Source organism: Sciurus vulgaris (genome assembly GCF_902686455.1).
Source record: "Sciurus vulgaris genome assembly, chromosome: 10".
NCBI lineage: Eukaryota > Metazoa > Chordata > Mammalia > Rodentia > Sciuridae > Sciurus > Sciurus vulgaris.
Genome location: NC_136470.1, coordinates 63,901,371 through 63,916,238, shown reverse-complemented (window position 1 = coordinate 63,916,238; position 14,868 = coordinate 63,901,371). Strand labels below are relative to the sequence as shown.

The 14,868-nt window shown below is 41.4% G+C and overlaps 1 protein-coding gene across 5 annotated transcripts in view; it reads right to left on the bottom strand.

The window, feature by feature from the left end:
• Nucleotides 1-963: 963 nt before the first annotated feature.
• SIDT1 (SID1 transmembrane family member 1) overlaps nt 964-14,868 on the bottom strand; it is a 101,563-nt gene continuing 87,658 nt past the window's right edge. For 2 of the 5 annotated variants that reach the window (XM_079155395.1, XM_079155399.1), the window contains exons 20-26: nt 13,083-13,097; nt 11,884-11,963; nt 9,259-9,305; nt 6,457-6,562; nt 6,260-6,370; nt 5,103-5,216; nt 964-3,713 (exon numbers count right to left, since the gene is read on the bottom strand). In XM_079155395.1, the coding sequence (XP_079011521.1) occupies nt 3,651-3,713; nt 5,103-5,216; nt 6,260-6,370; nt 6,457-6,562; nt 9,259-9,305; nt 11,884-11,963; nt 13,083-13,097 (536 nt within the window). In that variant the 3' untranslated portion in view covers nt 964-3,650. The remainder of the gene's footprint in view (nt 3,714-5,102; nt 5,217-6,259; nt 6,371-6,456; nt 6,563-9,258; nt 9,306-11,883; nt 11,964-13,082; nt 13,098-14,868) is intronic. The other 3 variants (XM_079155396.1, XM_079155397.1, XM_079155398.1) reach the window with 3 other exon arrangements.

The following is a 14,868-nucleotide window of genomic DNA, read 5'->3' as shown; positions in this document are numbered from 1 at the left end:
CATGAGAGTCATAGTGGGTCACCTCAAAACCCAAGTGACCACCTCACTTCTTCTTGACAGGGCATGTCTCATTACCTGAGAACTGGAGCCCCCTTCACACAGGCTGAACCTTGGGGCTTGCCCTCCAGAGCACTTAGTGATAAGGGTGGGGGATTGGTGGCATTCCCTGAGCCACAGGTAGTTACTCCAGAGGACAAAGTCTAGGTTTTCTTACCGTTGAGACACCAGGGCAGAGACAGCAGCAATGAGGTGTGACAGTACACTTGGCCAGGCTTTCCACTCTGCCCTTGCTTTGGTAGTGGTTTTCATGGTAGTTGGAATAAGCATATTAAGAGTCAGAGACAGTGCCAGGAGCGGTGGCACAGGCCTGTAATCCCAGTGGCTTAGGAGGCTAAGGCAGGAGGATTGCGAGTTCAAAGCCAGCCACAGCAAAAGCGAGGTACTAAGCAACTCAGTGAGACCCTATCTCAAATAAAATACAAAATAGGACTGGGGATGTGGCTCAGTGGTGGAGTGCCCCTGAGTTCAATCCCCAGTACCCAAAAAATAATAAAAAATAAAAAAAGGAGTCAGAGATGGTGAAATGAACCAATAAAGGGAAAGGAGGAGTTGAAATGGGAGATTTGACAGCTTTGGGCGGTGTCCGGTTGGTGAAAAGGCCTCTCAACTACTTTGGAGGAAACTGAAGACAGGAAACAGAGCACAGTCTCAATGGTGAGTCCCCAGAGGAGAGAGATCCTGGCACAGCCCAAGGCTCTGCTCTTGCCCAGCCTCCCTGTGGGATTCAGGGGGCCAGAACTGAAGACCTTCTCTGTCTTCAACAACTTTGTCATCCTAGTGTAATGTCATGGAGACGTGCTAGTTGAGAATCAGAGAGCTTTAGCAGCTTATTCAAGGTCACGCAGAGAGTAGGTGGATATTTTCAGCCTAAAGTCTGACTCCATAATCTTCTTCAGACTTCACTATTCCTTATAGGAAAAAGATTTATTGTTGTCCTCCCTTTCCCCTAAGTTTTAATCAGATAGATCATCACCCAGAATGAGAAACATGTGAGTATTGATTTGCTGAGACATTCATTTTGGGGCCCCATGAGAACTTTCTGTTCCATGCTTAGGGGTACAAATTAAGTGCCGTTTGCCCCAAGGAGCTGGCTCAGGGATGACCTTCAGTCATGGAAAGTCCCTTCCCCTGATAGTCTCTGGTTTTCCACTGGCTTGTCTTGCTGCTAAAATAAAACCAGGCTAATCCCTCAGCCATCCAGCCTAACAGGTGGGGCTGCCTCTCCAGCCCCATTTGTCAGAGGTGTGAAGAGGTCATTTTTTATGTGCACAGTTTTACCCTCTGGCTGCCACATCTCTGACCTGCTTCAGTTAAATTGCTCTTATTCCTTTGGGGCTTGTTCTGCCAAGAGCCTCTTCAGAGTTGCTGCTTTCTCAGTTACCCTCCCACTGAACTTGGCCTCCAGAGATAGCCTGACTTTTGGTTTTGAAACACCAAGTCCATGAGCACAGGCAGAAGTTAGCATAGGCACTGTGCTACCTACCAAAAATATACCATGAAGCTACTAAGCTCTGGCTGCTCCCTCTACCTAGCACTCACATGAATCCCAGAGATGCAACACCATGACTTTTTTATGTCCTCCAACCACAAGATTGGTGCTATAGAAAGAATTAGCAACACATACACTTAGAATTAATATTTATAAAAGCAGTCTTGGTCTGGGTTCTTAGTCCTGCTGCAGAGAACAAAACTGACCACAATGTGTGACTTTATAGTACAAGACAGACATTAGCAGAACACAGCAAGGAATACTGCAGCACGGTCTGGCCCTTTGTGCAGGGGCCCTCCCCATTTTCACTGATGTTGTTCCTGAACAAGCTTCTGGAAACATTTACTTACTTGGGTGGACTTTGTCGTTCATATGTCTTTAGTGGATTCATTGAGTGCCGTAAAAGAATTTATGCCAAGTCAGTCATAGTGGAACAGGTTCAAAATTATTTTTACATGTTGGAATGACACAACTATTGAATTGGTGGCCTTCATGTGACCTATGGAAACCAAAAATTTTTAAGGAATAAAGAATAACAGAAGAGCAATTACAAATTTAGGAGCTTTTTAGAAAGAACACAAAAAATATTTCACAGGAAGCATCTTTGTGTTTTTAAAATTTAGGGAGAGTTTGCTGTTCAAACTTCCAAGGATGTTTTTGAACATTATGCAAATATTTGAGAGAGAAAAAACATGTTTAAAGAATGCCCAATCCACTTCTCTAACAAAGGACTAGGAAAGCAGAGATGAGATGTGATTTCAATTGCACCAGCAAACACTCGGTGCACACATTTGTATGTCTATTTTATGACTACATCATACTTGCAGCAACAGGGAGTTTGGTTAAAATGGGACTTCTCAGAGTCAGAATTGCCAGACAGTGTGAGACGGGAACCAGGACGCTAAGCTTTTCAACACCATGCTGGGGGGAGGCAGGTACAACAAGACACAATGCTCAATTAGCTGTACTCTTTGCAACCGGAGAGGCAGAGGAAACTGTGTTCATCCTGAGTAACGTCTGAAAACTTCAGGGAAAAAGTCTGGAACCTTGATCATGCCAGTTGAGGGGTTCAGTTGTGGAGAACCATAGAGTGGTGCCCCTGGTTAGAGCAGTTATTTCTCTGCCAAAGGTCATGTGGGCACAGAACTAAGCTGTGTGAATTGGAGACTCAGAAAGCACTGTTGCTTCACTGATTTGCTCCAGTAGTTCACAAGGCAAGGCCTGTCTGCCTGATGTCTCCAGTCTCAAGCCATTTTTCTTGCTCCTCCTACTGCCAGAAGAGATTTTCTCATTTCTCCTCCCATCTTAGAGATGAGTGGGTCTAAGGAGTAACAAGGTCTTTCCAAGAAGGTGAAGCCAGAGTAAAGGGTCAACACAGCAGTAAGATGAAGACTCTGAGAATAGATAAGCACCCAGGCATTGGTCCCAGTGATGGTTTCCTGTTCAGAGCAGTGTGACAATGCATAATTCTGAGTCCTCATGGTGTTAGGAGCCTGGGGAAACATTCAGTATTCCTTCTGAGAGGTGACTAGCTGGTGCTACCAGGAAATCATTCCAGCGGGGTGGGGCTTTGGCCCACCTCTGCATCCTTTCCACAATACTCTGAAGAAGCACGTTCTCATGGACCTTGGAGAAACAAGATGGTGCTTTGGACATCCACAGCAGTGGGACTCACAGAGGTGTGAAGCCCACACCAGGGTTTCTAGGCAGGAAATCCAAGCAGCTGGCCTTTTGAGGCATGACAGTGGCTCAGGGAAGAGTGTAGCCATGTTCTGATAAAATGTCAGGTGAGCGTGGGAGGGTCCCAGACAGTGGATTGACTGTCATGCAGCTGTTGCCTGTGTCTGACTCTCTGTGTTGCAAGCACAGACACAGATGGGTGTATCTCAGCATTTCAGGGTTTGCCTCTGTCTGCAGCTGTGGCTTCCTTTCTTATAGGGTTTAGATCTCCCCCAGCTCCTCTCCTTCCTGTGTGAACAAGAGTTGACTCCACAGAGTCAGGTGGAGTATTTGGCAGTGGGCACATTGCTGCAGTCACTGTATTCTTCAAGAAACAGCACCAAGATGGATCAATTGCTGTCCGCCTCTTAATGCTGGAGGCTCAGAAGACAGGGATCTGGTCTCTCTGAACCACATCCAGGTCATCATCCAGAGTTAGCAAAACCTGAGACGAGAGAGACAGAGAAATGAAATGAATATTAGGAATGTTCAGTCACAGCCACACCATGTCCCTCCTTTGTGATCCCCACAGAGTAAAAACTGTTTCCTGAATTGTTTTCCAGTCTTCTGTGGTTCTCTGCAATGTCTTGCTCATAACAAGCACTTAATATAACTGTATAGTTAATCTATTAATTAATTTAAATAGTTATGAGAGTTTATTATAGGTTATTTTAGATGCTGAAGATGTAGCTTGGGGTTAGAGAGAAATATCCCACCCTCATGGAGTTTCCATTCAAGAGATGGCTTTAGACATGAAACAGATGTATGGGTAAATCACAGTATGTTAGAAAGCTGTATGTGCTAAGAATGAAAATTCAACTAGGGATTGGATATGGCAAAATATTTACAGAGTGGCCTATGAAGTCACTTAGAAAGTGACATTTAGGTCAAGACTTAAAGAAAATGAAGTCTTTTTGCCCAGAGTATTGCTTTATAAGAAACGGAACCTCCTCCTCCATTTTTAGTTCCCTTCTTCACCACTTTCCCCATATAGAACCCCTAACTCCATTTTGTTGTCTGTCTCAAGAACAGGACTATCATTCATGCATAACTAATTAAAACAAATTTTCAAAAAGTTAAAAAACAAAACAAAATGGGACTATGATAAAGTCCTAAGGAATATTCGTACAGATTAGTTGAACTTCCCAAATTTGACACTAGGGGGTAGCCCTGCTCCACTCTGGAGGTAGTATGGCCAGCCTGAGACTGCTTAAAGTGGATGCTTTGGGAACGAGTCCAGTGATAGTGTCTACTGAACCTGTGTGTAGGCATGCCAGACTTTTAATTCAGAAAGGTGAAAAACAGGATTATAGACTGCTGGGAGCTATCGTCCCAGGTTGACATAAATATGCATGGCTTCTGGGAAAGGATTTGGGCAGAAAATAGAGGAACTATAGGAGAGATTTGGCATAGACTGTTAGAAGCCAACATAGGCCTGGCAGATGCCCTGATCCACTCTAGGAATCTGTAAATCATTCATGGAATATTAAGTGAGAGTGGAGGAGTGGGAAGAGAAGGAATAAGCCAACGTGGGAAATGCCAAGAGTGGTTTCTGGGGGGAATTCTGGGCATATGAATGAGTCTAATAACCATTAGACTGTGTTAGTTAGGAAGATAATTTTTTTAGTCACTCTGTCTAAATTATTGGAAAGTAAAAGCAAAATGAAAATAGAGATTCAATATTCTTAAAAAAGAAAATGATCTGCATGTTGAATTATAATGAGAAACTGAAAAGGGAAATTATAGAGGAATATAAAAGAGATGTAAGGAAGAGTGGAAAAGAAAAGACAAGAATGTAAAGAGAAAAAGAAACAAAAAGACAGGATAAACTCACCAAGAATGAGAAAAACAAGGCAGTAGCTGAGAGGAAGTGCCAGATGTCGTGATCATCAAAGAAATCCAGCAGGATACACTCACGATTCTTCTCTCGCGATTCGGCTGGTGTTCCCTGGAGGAAGGCGAGGTAGGATATGGGCAAGATTCCCACAATTCAACTGTTTCAGGGTTTCACGTCCAGAAAGCGAAAAAGATGCTACTAGATAACTCGAAAAGTTAGCTTCCAAGGAAACAGACCTGCACACAAAAACTTGTACACAAACGTCCACAGCATCATTCATAAGTCAAGAAGTGGAAACAGCCCAAATGTCCATCAACGGGTGAATGCATACATAATGTGGTGTATCCACACAGTGAGATATTATTCAGCAATAAAAGGATATGAAGTACTGATACAGCTGCAGCTGAGTGAACCTAGGAAACTTTATCCTGAGTGAAGAAGCCTGACTCAAAGGCCACATGTTATTTGATTACCTTTATATAAAATGTTCAGAGGTAAATTCATGTTGCTGATCGGGGAGAAATGGGAGTGACCGCTTATAGTTAAGGAGTTTCTTTCTGGGATGAAAAAATGTTCTAAAATCAGTTGTAGTTGTTGCCATGATAGAGAGCTGAGACTTTGTCCCGTGATGTGCCTCAGATACAGTGCTGGTTTCCAAGACCTCAGCTTTCCTATCCTGGAGTGGATGTAGAAACAACCCCAACCTCTCCCAACCCCTTGGTTTTTGTTGGTAAGTGGATCAGGATGGTGATGAGAAAGACAGAGAAGATACACTCATCAAGGTTTTTGCACACATTAAAACTTTACTGGGAACAGAATCATCATACAACACATAGTGAAGATTGAATGTGCAGTGTCTGTAGGTTTACAAACTTATAAAGTGTTACCCTGAAAATGATGAGCCCATGTCATTGTTGAGCATTTCTGTGTGGATACTAACACCCATCACTTGAAGCTCAGTAGTAGAGTGCTTACCTAGCATACATGAAGCCCTGAGTTCAATCTCCAGCACCACACACACAAAAATAAAATAAAACCCATCCCTTCTGGAGGAAGCTTTCAACTTAGAGAAGGTAAAACAGATTAAAAGCAGCAGGCACAATAAAGAGGGTGGTAGGAAAGTAAAAAGGAAAGATAGAAAGAGAACTGCTCACCTCCCAGCTGCTGAGATTCTGGAAGAAAAAATACAGGGCGGCAGCCCATACCACAGCGGTGGCCACAATGCAGAAGAGTGGCACTGGAAGGACCTTCTCAGAGCTGCGAAGCTGTTGGGGAGACACAGCAGCAGTAAAGCTGGGGCCATAGCTGCTGCCAGGCAGGGGCACTGCCAGCTCCCTGCACCTGCACTTACCTTCATGATGATGTAGAAGGCCAGATACAGCAGCAGGTTGCAGATGAAGATGCCCAGCATGTACGATGCAAAGTCTCTGGGCCGGTAGATCAATCCAAAGAGGGCACTGGGGACATGGGAAGAAACATTTGTAGTGGAGAAGGTGGACTTCTTACATCATTGTCTTTTTCCTATCCTACTTCATTTTTGAGTGGGGGGAGTTCATTTAAAAAACCCACTTTAACATACAGTCATGCATTACTTAATGATGGGAATGTTTTGAGAGATGCATCATTAGGCAATTTGGGCACTGTGCAAACATCATGGAGTGTATTCACATAACCTAAGGACAGCTGCTACCTCACTAGGCAATATCATCGTATGGGACCACTGTTTGAATGTGGTCCTCCGCTGACTAAAATGTCATTGTGTGACATGTAACTATACGCTGAACTTTTAAATTACTACATCTTCAAAACATTCATTTCTAATGACTATGTAAAATTCACATAAGTAAATGTGCTGCACACAGTTATTTTCCCTCTCTGGTTGGTTTCTCCAGCATCCTTCAGTTTTTCATGATCATCAACAATTCTGCAATGAATAAATGAATACCTTCATAGTACTGATTAGGCTAACCTGTAGTATCACATGTAGTAGCCACATGTGGTTATTTAATGTTAAAGTAGTTAAAACTAAATTAGATCGAAAATCCAGTTCCTTATCACAGTAGACACATTTCAAGTTCTCAGTAGTAGTAGTTCCTGTACCGGACAAGGTAGTGCAGAACATTTCTATCATTTAAAAAAGCAATGCTAGAAACTGTAAAGTTTCTGAAAGTAATGATAGAAAGTAATGTATCAAACCAAAAGTAATGATAAAGTAATGATAGTACTGGATAATGCTGAGATTGTCATTATACCTCTCTGCCCTTCCTTTCTTCTGTTTATCTTACTTTTCAGGGGTCTTTGAAATTTTCATCTAACTAGGCAAAAAGATTTTAGAATAAAATCCCATTAATTTAATTCTAGCTCTAAGTCTAAATTTATACCTTAACTTGAGAACAGATATCTTTACAACAGTTAGCCTTCCTACCCAGACCCTGATACCTCTTTTTTTATTTAGTTAATTGTTCCTTTATATCTCCTAATAAAGCAATTGAATTTTCTGAAGAAAGGTTCTACATATCTCTCAAAATTTATTACTAACTATGTTAACTGTAAACCTGATATTAATGGACTCTCATTTGGTTCCCTTTGCATCCAAACTAACTTATAATACAGGAAACTTCCTCCTTCTAGATTTTGAAATCTTCAGTAAACTAAAAATCTCTTGCATAGCCTTTACTCAGATTTGCCAATTATTAGCATTTTTTCCACATTCGCTTTACATTCTTGATTTCTTTCTAGTTAATCATACTGACATACATATATATGTATACATTTGGTAATCATATTTCTGTGTGTACACAAATGTATATACATGTCTATACCCATGCATGTATACATATATACATATATGTGGGTACTTCATACCTCTCTGTATAGACACACACATACACGCAACACACACACACACCACACACACACACACACACACACACACACACACACACACTATTCTTCTTCAGGATCATAGGAAAGTGATTCTCTTTAAAACACCATTCATACCAACTTATTACATGTCTTTGTGGAGCTACTGAGAGGGAGGAGCCCTCTACAAGGTAATCACAGTGTTAGTGTGTTATAGCACCTCGCACATCTGTAGACCCTGATAGCTAACAGAGGTGTCTAAGGAGAGGTCATTTATCTTATCTTGTGAGCAGATCATAGGTTTGGTTTTGATTGTGTGTGAGGCAGAGATGAGCCATATGATTCTGAGTCCCTGGGGTCACAGTCATGGGTTGTTCATTATTAAGAGGTCGGTGCAGGTGGAGCACAGTGGCACATGCTCACAGTCCCAGCTAATTCTTTCGGGTTGATTCTGAAGGTCTGTCTTTTTCTTCATTCCTTCACATGTCTTAATGTGTGCCAAGAGCAGACAATCATTTTTCTATCAAAGGTCACTGACCCAGAGAAACATATCAGCTAAGAGACATAAACAAAAGCAACTAAAATTACTTCTTTATTTTTGAGTTATCGATAAAATATCTCACACGTTCAAAGTGAGAATAGGTTGCACAAAATAATTTCAGCTACCCAAAATATTTATGTATTGTACTCTTCTATTATGGAAAAAAGGCCTTTGAGGAAAAAAGGCCAAGGGATGACAAGGGACAAAAAGAGGAAGAAGAATGATAAAGGTGGAGGAGGAATAAAGAGACCAAGAGGAAAAGAAAGAAATAGGAAAAAGACATGCTCTTATGATCCTTCTCTCTCTTTCTCTCACTCTCTCTCTAACAGACAGATGTACTACCAAAATTCTACCAAAAAGAATACCTATGGGATAGCTTTTACAGAAAGTTTCTACAAAATAATTTAAAATCATATATCATCTTTGCACCTATGGGCATAATCTATCTGTCCATTCATTCATCCATGCATCTGATCTGATCTGTTCACATAGATGTTTGTCTTCTTGAGCAAATGACCTCAATCACTGTATCAATGCTTTAGACACAGTGATTTGGTACTTTAGTGTTTCTTTGCAGGGAAAAGAAAACAAAAACAAAAACAAATCTTTTAATCAAATCTCTAGGGCAAGCATATGCTTACCCACTCCTGAATTTCAGATTTCTTTGTAAAAATGACAGTCAAGGAAAGTTAAACCACAGTGTTACAGATTTTAATAAAGACAAAAACCTATTTTTCTAAGACTACTTACAAGGACCAGTTAACCAGATTGCCTACAACAAGCAACACCATTCTATCCTGGAAAAGAGGAAAGAAAACAGCAAATGAGAGGACACAGGCTGCTTATTTTATTTTTAAACACTGTTGTATAAGCATCAACCATGGGAAAACAATTGCCTTGTTGACCAGAATGTTCTGTGGTTCTAAGAAAGCCTTGCCTACCACCTGACACTAAGCCTCTACAAGGACTAGAGGGCAAGGCCCCTGTCTGCAGACATGACCTTGTCCCCAGAAAAGAAAAGGAAATGTGGTCAGCAAAGTAGGATGCTGGCTGTTTCCCCCACGGCTCAGTGGAGCTGGCAGCTGGACCGGCTTCTCAGAGTGAGCTGGTGGTGAGTGCTGAGTACCAAGTAGTTAGATTTCTGCCACCAGTGCTTTGTGATTGAGGACATGTTCTCTGGTTTGTGTTATTTGGTAGCCTCCATTGCAAAAGTCAGGACCACTGTAGGAGTTAGTTTGGTACCCATTACTCTGACTCCCAGAAGGCCCTGCAACTCCCAGGCTTCTGGTCTCTACAACACACAGTCGAGACACCAAGTTACTGATTAGAGGATAAAATACAAAGGACTGGTGCATCTTAAAGGGTAATTGCTTTGGTAGAGATTTATTCACTATCTGTTCCTGCTCCTTTGCATAGTACTTCAAACTTTTAGGTACTAAGTAATTGTACTTTAATTTCCATGGCCACTTATTTACTATTTAAAAGTAGCAATTTTCTGTCTTTAAAGGTGATCCTCCCAACTTGGAGGAAATATCTTTATTTAAAAAAAACACACACACACACATTAATTCACTGATTAGAATTGCCCAAATCGAAACACTGACAACACCAAATGCTGAGAGGGTATAGAACTATAAGAACTTTCATTCATTGTTGGTGGAAATGCAAAATGATACAGCTCCTTTGGAAGACAATTTGGCAGTTTCTTATAAAACTAAACACATGCTTATCATATGATAGAGCAATTGCTTTCATGGTATTTTCCCAAATGAGCTGGAAACTTATGTCCACACAAAAACCTGCACACATTTATTATAGCAGCTTTATTCATAATTATCAAAACTTGGAAGCAACCAAGATGTCCTTCAGTGGGTGAATGGATAACCAGTCTTTAGATAATGGAATATTATTCAGCACTAAAAAAGAAACTAGTTATCAAGTCATGAAAAGACACGGAGGAGGCTTAAATGCATGATATTAAGTGAAAGAAGTCAACCTGAAAAGGCTACACACTAGTTAATTCCAATTATATGACATTTTGGAAAAGGTAAAACTGTGGGGACAATAAAAATATCGGTGGTTGGCAGAGGTTAGAAGGGAGGGATTGATGAACAGGCAGAGTACAGAGGACTTTCAGGGCAGTGCCCTCTCTATGGACAATTGTGAGTACATGCCATTAAATACTTGTTAAAACCCACAGAATGCACAACATGAGTGAACCCTAATGCAAACTGTGGGTAGAGAGATGATGTGTCAATGTAGGTTCATTGGTTGTAACCCATGGACAGCTCTGTTGGGGATGATGACAGTGGGGGAGACTGTGCATATGTAGGAGCAGAGGGGATACAGAAAATCTCTGTACCTTTTGCTCAATTTTGCTGTGAACCTAAAACTGCTCTAAGCACCACTTAGTATAAAACAACAACAAACAAAACATTAATTGCCCCTCCTGGATTGCAGCTAAAACATGCATAACTCTCAATATACTCACAGGTCTTAATGGGTTTTTAAATTCTCCACTTGAATAAATCCTCTAACCTCAATTTCCTTAAATTTTTAGCGCTTGTAGCTCCTACCCAAGCTCTAGAGGGCTATAAGATTCCCATGTTCTCTTATGTAAAAATCATTCTGATTATAAACTATAAGCAGATATTTGTTGAATTCCTGTGTGGCAGGCCCAAATGTATCACTAGAGCTGACCAAAGCACTATGCAAAGGCTCAGGCAGTGGGGCGCAGAGTGGGTAAGTAGCCCTTCCAAGGTCATTAGGCAGCAAGCCAAGACAGAGCTGGCCAGGGCCCTGGTCTCTAGGTTCAGTGTAGAAGTAGACAATATGCTGAAAACTCTAAGGGAGGACTTTTAAAGTTAATTTCAATCATCAAGTAATAACCATGGTTTTTGCTCATTGTAAAAATCAAACAATGCAGAAATACTTAATGTGAAATGTATAATGAAAGTAACTGGAGTGACCACATGCCCCAGTATGATTGGGATAACCCTAGTTTATACCTGCTGTCCTGGTTAATAAATTAATAGCCCACTCTGTCATTTCACAAGGGTACCTCTTTAGGTGATTATTTATAGGGACACTCTGTCTTGATCATCCACAGTAATTAACACTACTTAAATGTTTTATTTATTTATTTTCTTTCATATAGGCTAGCAAATATTTCTATTTACAAAAATGGGTCCATCCTAGCTTGGCATTTATGAAAAAGAGTAAACAACATGCTTCCCCCACTAACTGGACCCTAGCCACTCTGGACCATCTGGCCCTTTGGATTTTGGAGATTTGAGTGACTACCCCAAGCCTGTCCCTCCTGCCATTCCCCCACTTTTTGGGAGAAGGCCAAGGAACACAGGAGCACGCACATACCATGTACAGTGGCCGGCTACACTGCTGGATACAGTCCGTGTATATCACCATGGCTGCCCGCCGGAAAATTCCCAAATCTGCTGATGACATAATCACACCATGATAGGCTTAGTCAGAGAAAACACAAACACTGGGAAAGAGCCAAAGCTTTGGGGGCTGGAATGGTATAGTCTTCACTTTATGAAAATGCACTAGAATGCTTTGTAACTAATAGGTTAGCAATTCATAAAGTGTTGTCTTGGAGGAGATGACATATCTATGCATATCAGAGCAGAAAGCAAGATGGACATGAATAATAAGCACCTGCAAATAACATGGGTGGCTTGGTGGCCCTTATTCTGTTTCCCTGAGCTAGGTTTCCCTTTGTTCACAGTTTGCTCCAAAGGTGATTCCTTCACAACAGAGATGTCATGGGTCCCCCACCCCTCCAATCAACCTTAAATTTTGGTTTTCCTTAGATAGTGGGAAATCTTAACTTGTGAAGGTTCCATCTCTGTTTCTTAGTGTGGTTATGAGTTAGTGAAAACTGAACCAAGGGATTCTGGGCTGTACTAAGTGTGTTCAGAAAGTTTATCTGCACTGAAGCAATAGTCAAAAGACTCAAAAGAATGTAAGTTGAGGAGAAAAAGACATGGAAGTTTTAAAAAATGCAATCCTGCAAAAGAAAGATAAAAAATTAATAAGTGTACATGTGTTATAATTGCTACTGAACAGGGTCAAGGTCAAAGGTGGGGCTGTCTTTATGTGAGTTTGCCCACATCATTGACATCAAATGCAACACTGGATCTGCCTAGAGTAATAATTTCAGGAGTACACTTCCTAGTTCTGTTGAGAATGCTACTTCATGCCTGTAATCCCAGCTACTTGGGGTGATGAGGGAGGGGGATTGTAAGTTCAAGTCCATCCTGGGCAACATAGTGAGACCCCATTACAAAACAAAACAAAAAATATCTAGAGAATGAGAATTATACTCCTTCTTAAGGCTATCCCTACACTGAATTTAACGAGAAGTGAGGGGCCTGCCTATGTGACAACCCAGAAGAGATGGGTTGAAGTTCAGCCTTAGCTCTGAGCCTCCCTCCACCCCACCACAACAGATCCTGCCTGACCTGTCCAGGGAGCAGAGTTGACAGACAGCCTGGGGGGTATCTTTGATAAGGAAACAATCTAGAACATTGGGAAGGATGGTGGAACATTACCTGTGTCAGACACATCTGAATCAGTGGGAGGCAGAGAAGAAAAGAAAGAAAGAAATGATTTGTAAGAAAGAAGCCAAAAAGGTAAACTACTGGTCATTTTGTTATTTTCTTAAAATGGTGACTATAATTTTATTTTTCAATTATAAAGTTTCTCATCATAAAGAATACAGAATCTTTCTGCCTATCTCAAATAATCGGAAATTTACTCCTTGAGTGGATGAAGACTTTTCTCTGTTCCTGTTTACTTTTGTGCGTGAATTACAATTTATACTCCTTCCTCTCTCATGAGCAATCCTTGAGGTCCTTTTCCAGGGCTCTGGGACTAAGAGACACAGCTGTGATCTGGGCAGGTAGCTCTGACTTTCTGTCCTACTTATGAAATATTCTGTCTCATCTCTGCTGTCTTTCCTATGTCTATGATTATTTTCTTGTGTGGTCTGAGGACCACATGTATTTAGAAAGCAAAGGTAGCATAGGAAATGGGTAGAGAGGTGGGAGTGGGTTCAGACACTGTCCACTAATCACCTTCTGACATTCGGACTAACTTTAAACATAATCATTGTCATAAGGAAATAGTAAGCTTTCCTTCTAACTCTGGTAAATCTGTATCCACCTGGGAAAGATGCCCTGGGCATAGAACTTGAACATAATTATTTCAACCCTATGCTGGCCATTTTCCTGTTGCCTATCTCTTTCTCCTGCACCTTGCTGGGGAGGCTGACCTTCTGTATTATTACAGTGGGGTCTCTTACTGTCCTTGGATGCAGACAATGGGGAGCCCTGGCAAGACACCAAGGGCAGAGGAAGGAGAATGAGCTCAGAGCAGTTATTTCCCTGCTACTCTCCCTGTGAGGCTCCCTAAGACTGACTGCGTCTATCACTGGAGGTCACTGCTCCTCTCAGAGTGACTTCCTATCCATGACACATTTGGTAACCATTTCCTCCCTGTCCTTTGGGGCTTATGGATGGTTAAAGCTCAATGCCAGTAACCCCAGGTCACTGTGTTGCCCCTTTCATTCTCCTCTACCCGACTCACGTCTTGTGACCAGTCCCTTTGTAAAAATAAACCCTTATCAATCTTCGTGTGTGACATCATTTTCCTGTTGGGACCCTTGTAAATTATTACATGATCATAATATAACATATGAAATTCCTTCTTGTTTAAAAGGCAAACTAATTTAATATTGCATTACCATTGGTCCCATCAGGACCATTAGGATATCCATTAGGATAGCATGACCATGGTGGTAGTCATCACCATTACCTATGTCTGTTTTCAAGCTATTTTGTTTTTCTAATTCTAGGAGAAACCAGAATGACAACATTCTAGTGTATTTTCCTTCTCAAAGTTTGGTTTACATGACTTCACTCACCTTTGTTCTGGAAGATGGGACATGACCAGAGCAACTCATCAAGTGTTCTACACAACCAGCAAGTGTCACTGGGGCATTCATTAATGCTAAGGGTAGATCAACTTACCATGCCCAAAGGGAAAATTAAACTACCAACATGAGAATGTATCTTATTTGATCTTCTAGACTTCAGGTCATTTGTTTGTATTGAATTGTTCTTAGCCTGGGCCAAAGGGTCCTTTATTTTAGAGGACCTTCATTCCCCCATGAGTGAGAAGTCTGCAGGGTAAGGGGACTAATCCTTCCTTTTCTGGACTGCATTCTGGATTCCTGGAACCAAAAATTCCCTTCTCAGATAACCATGGCCTGCTGTCAGGGCCTGCACAGCCCCCTCCCCTGGTTTATATTCCCTGAGGGCAGATGACACCATTAGT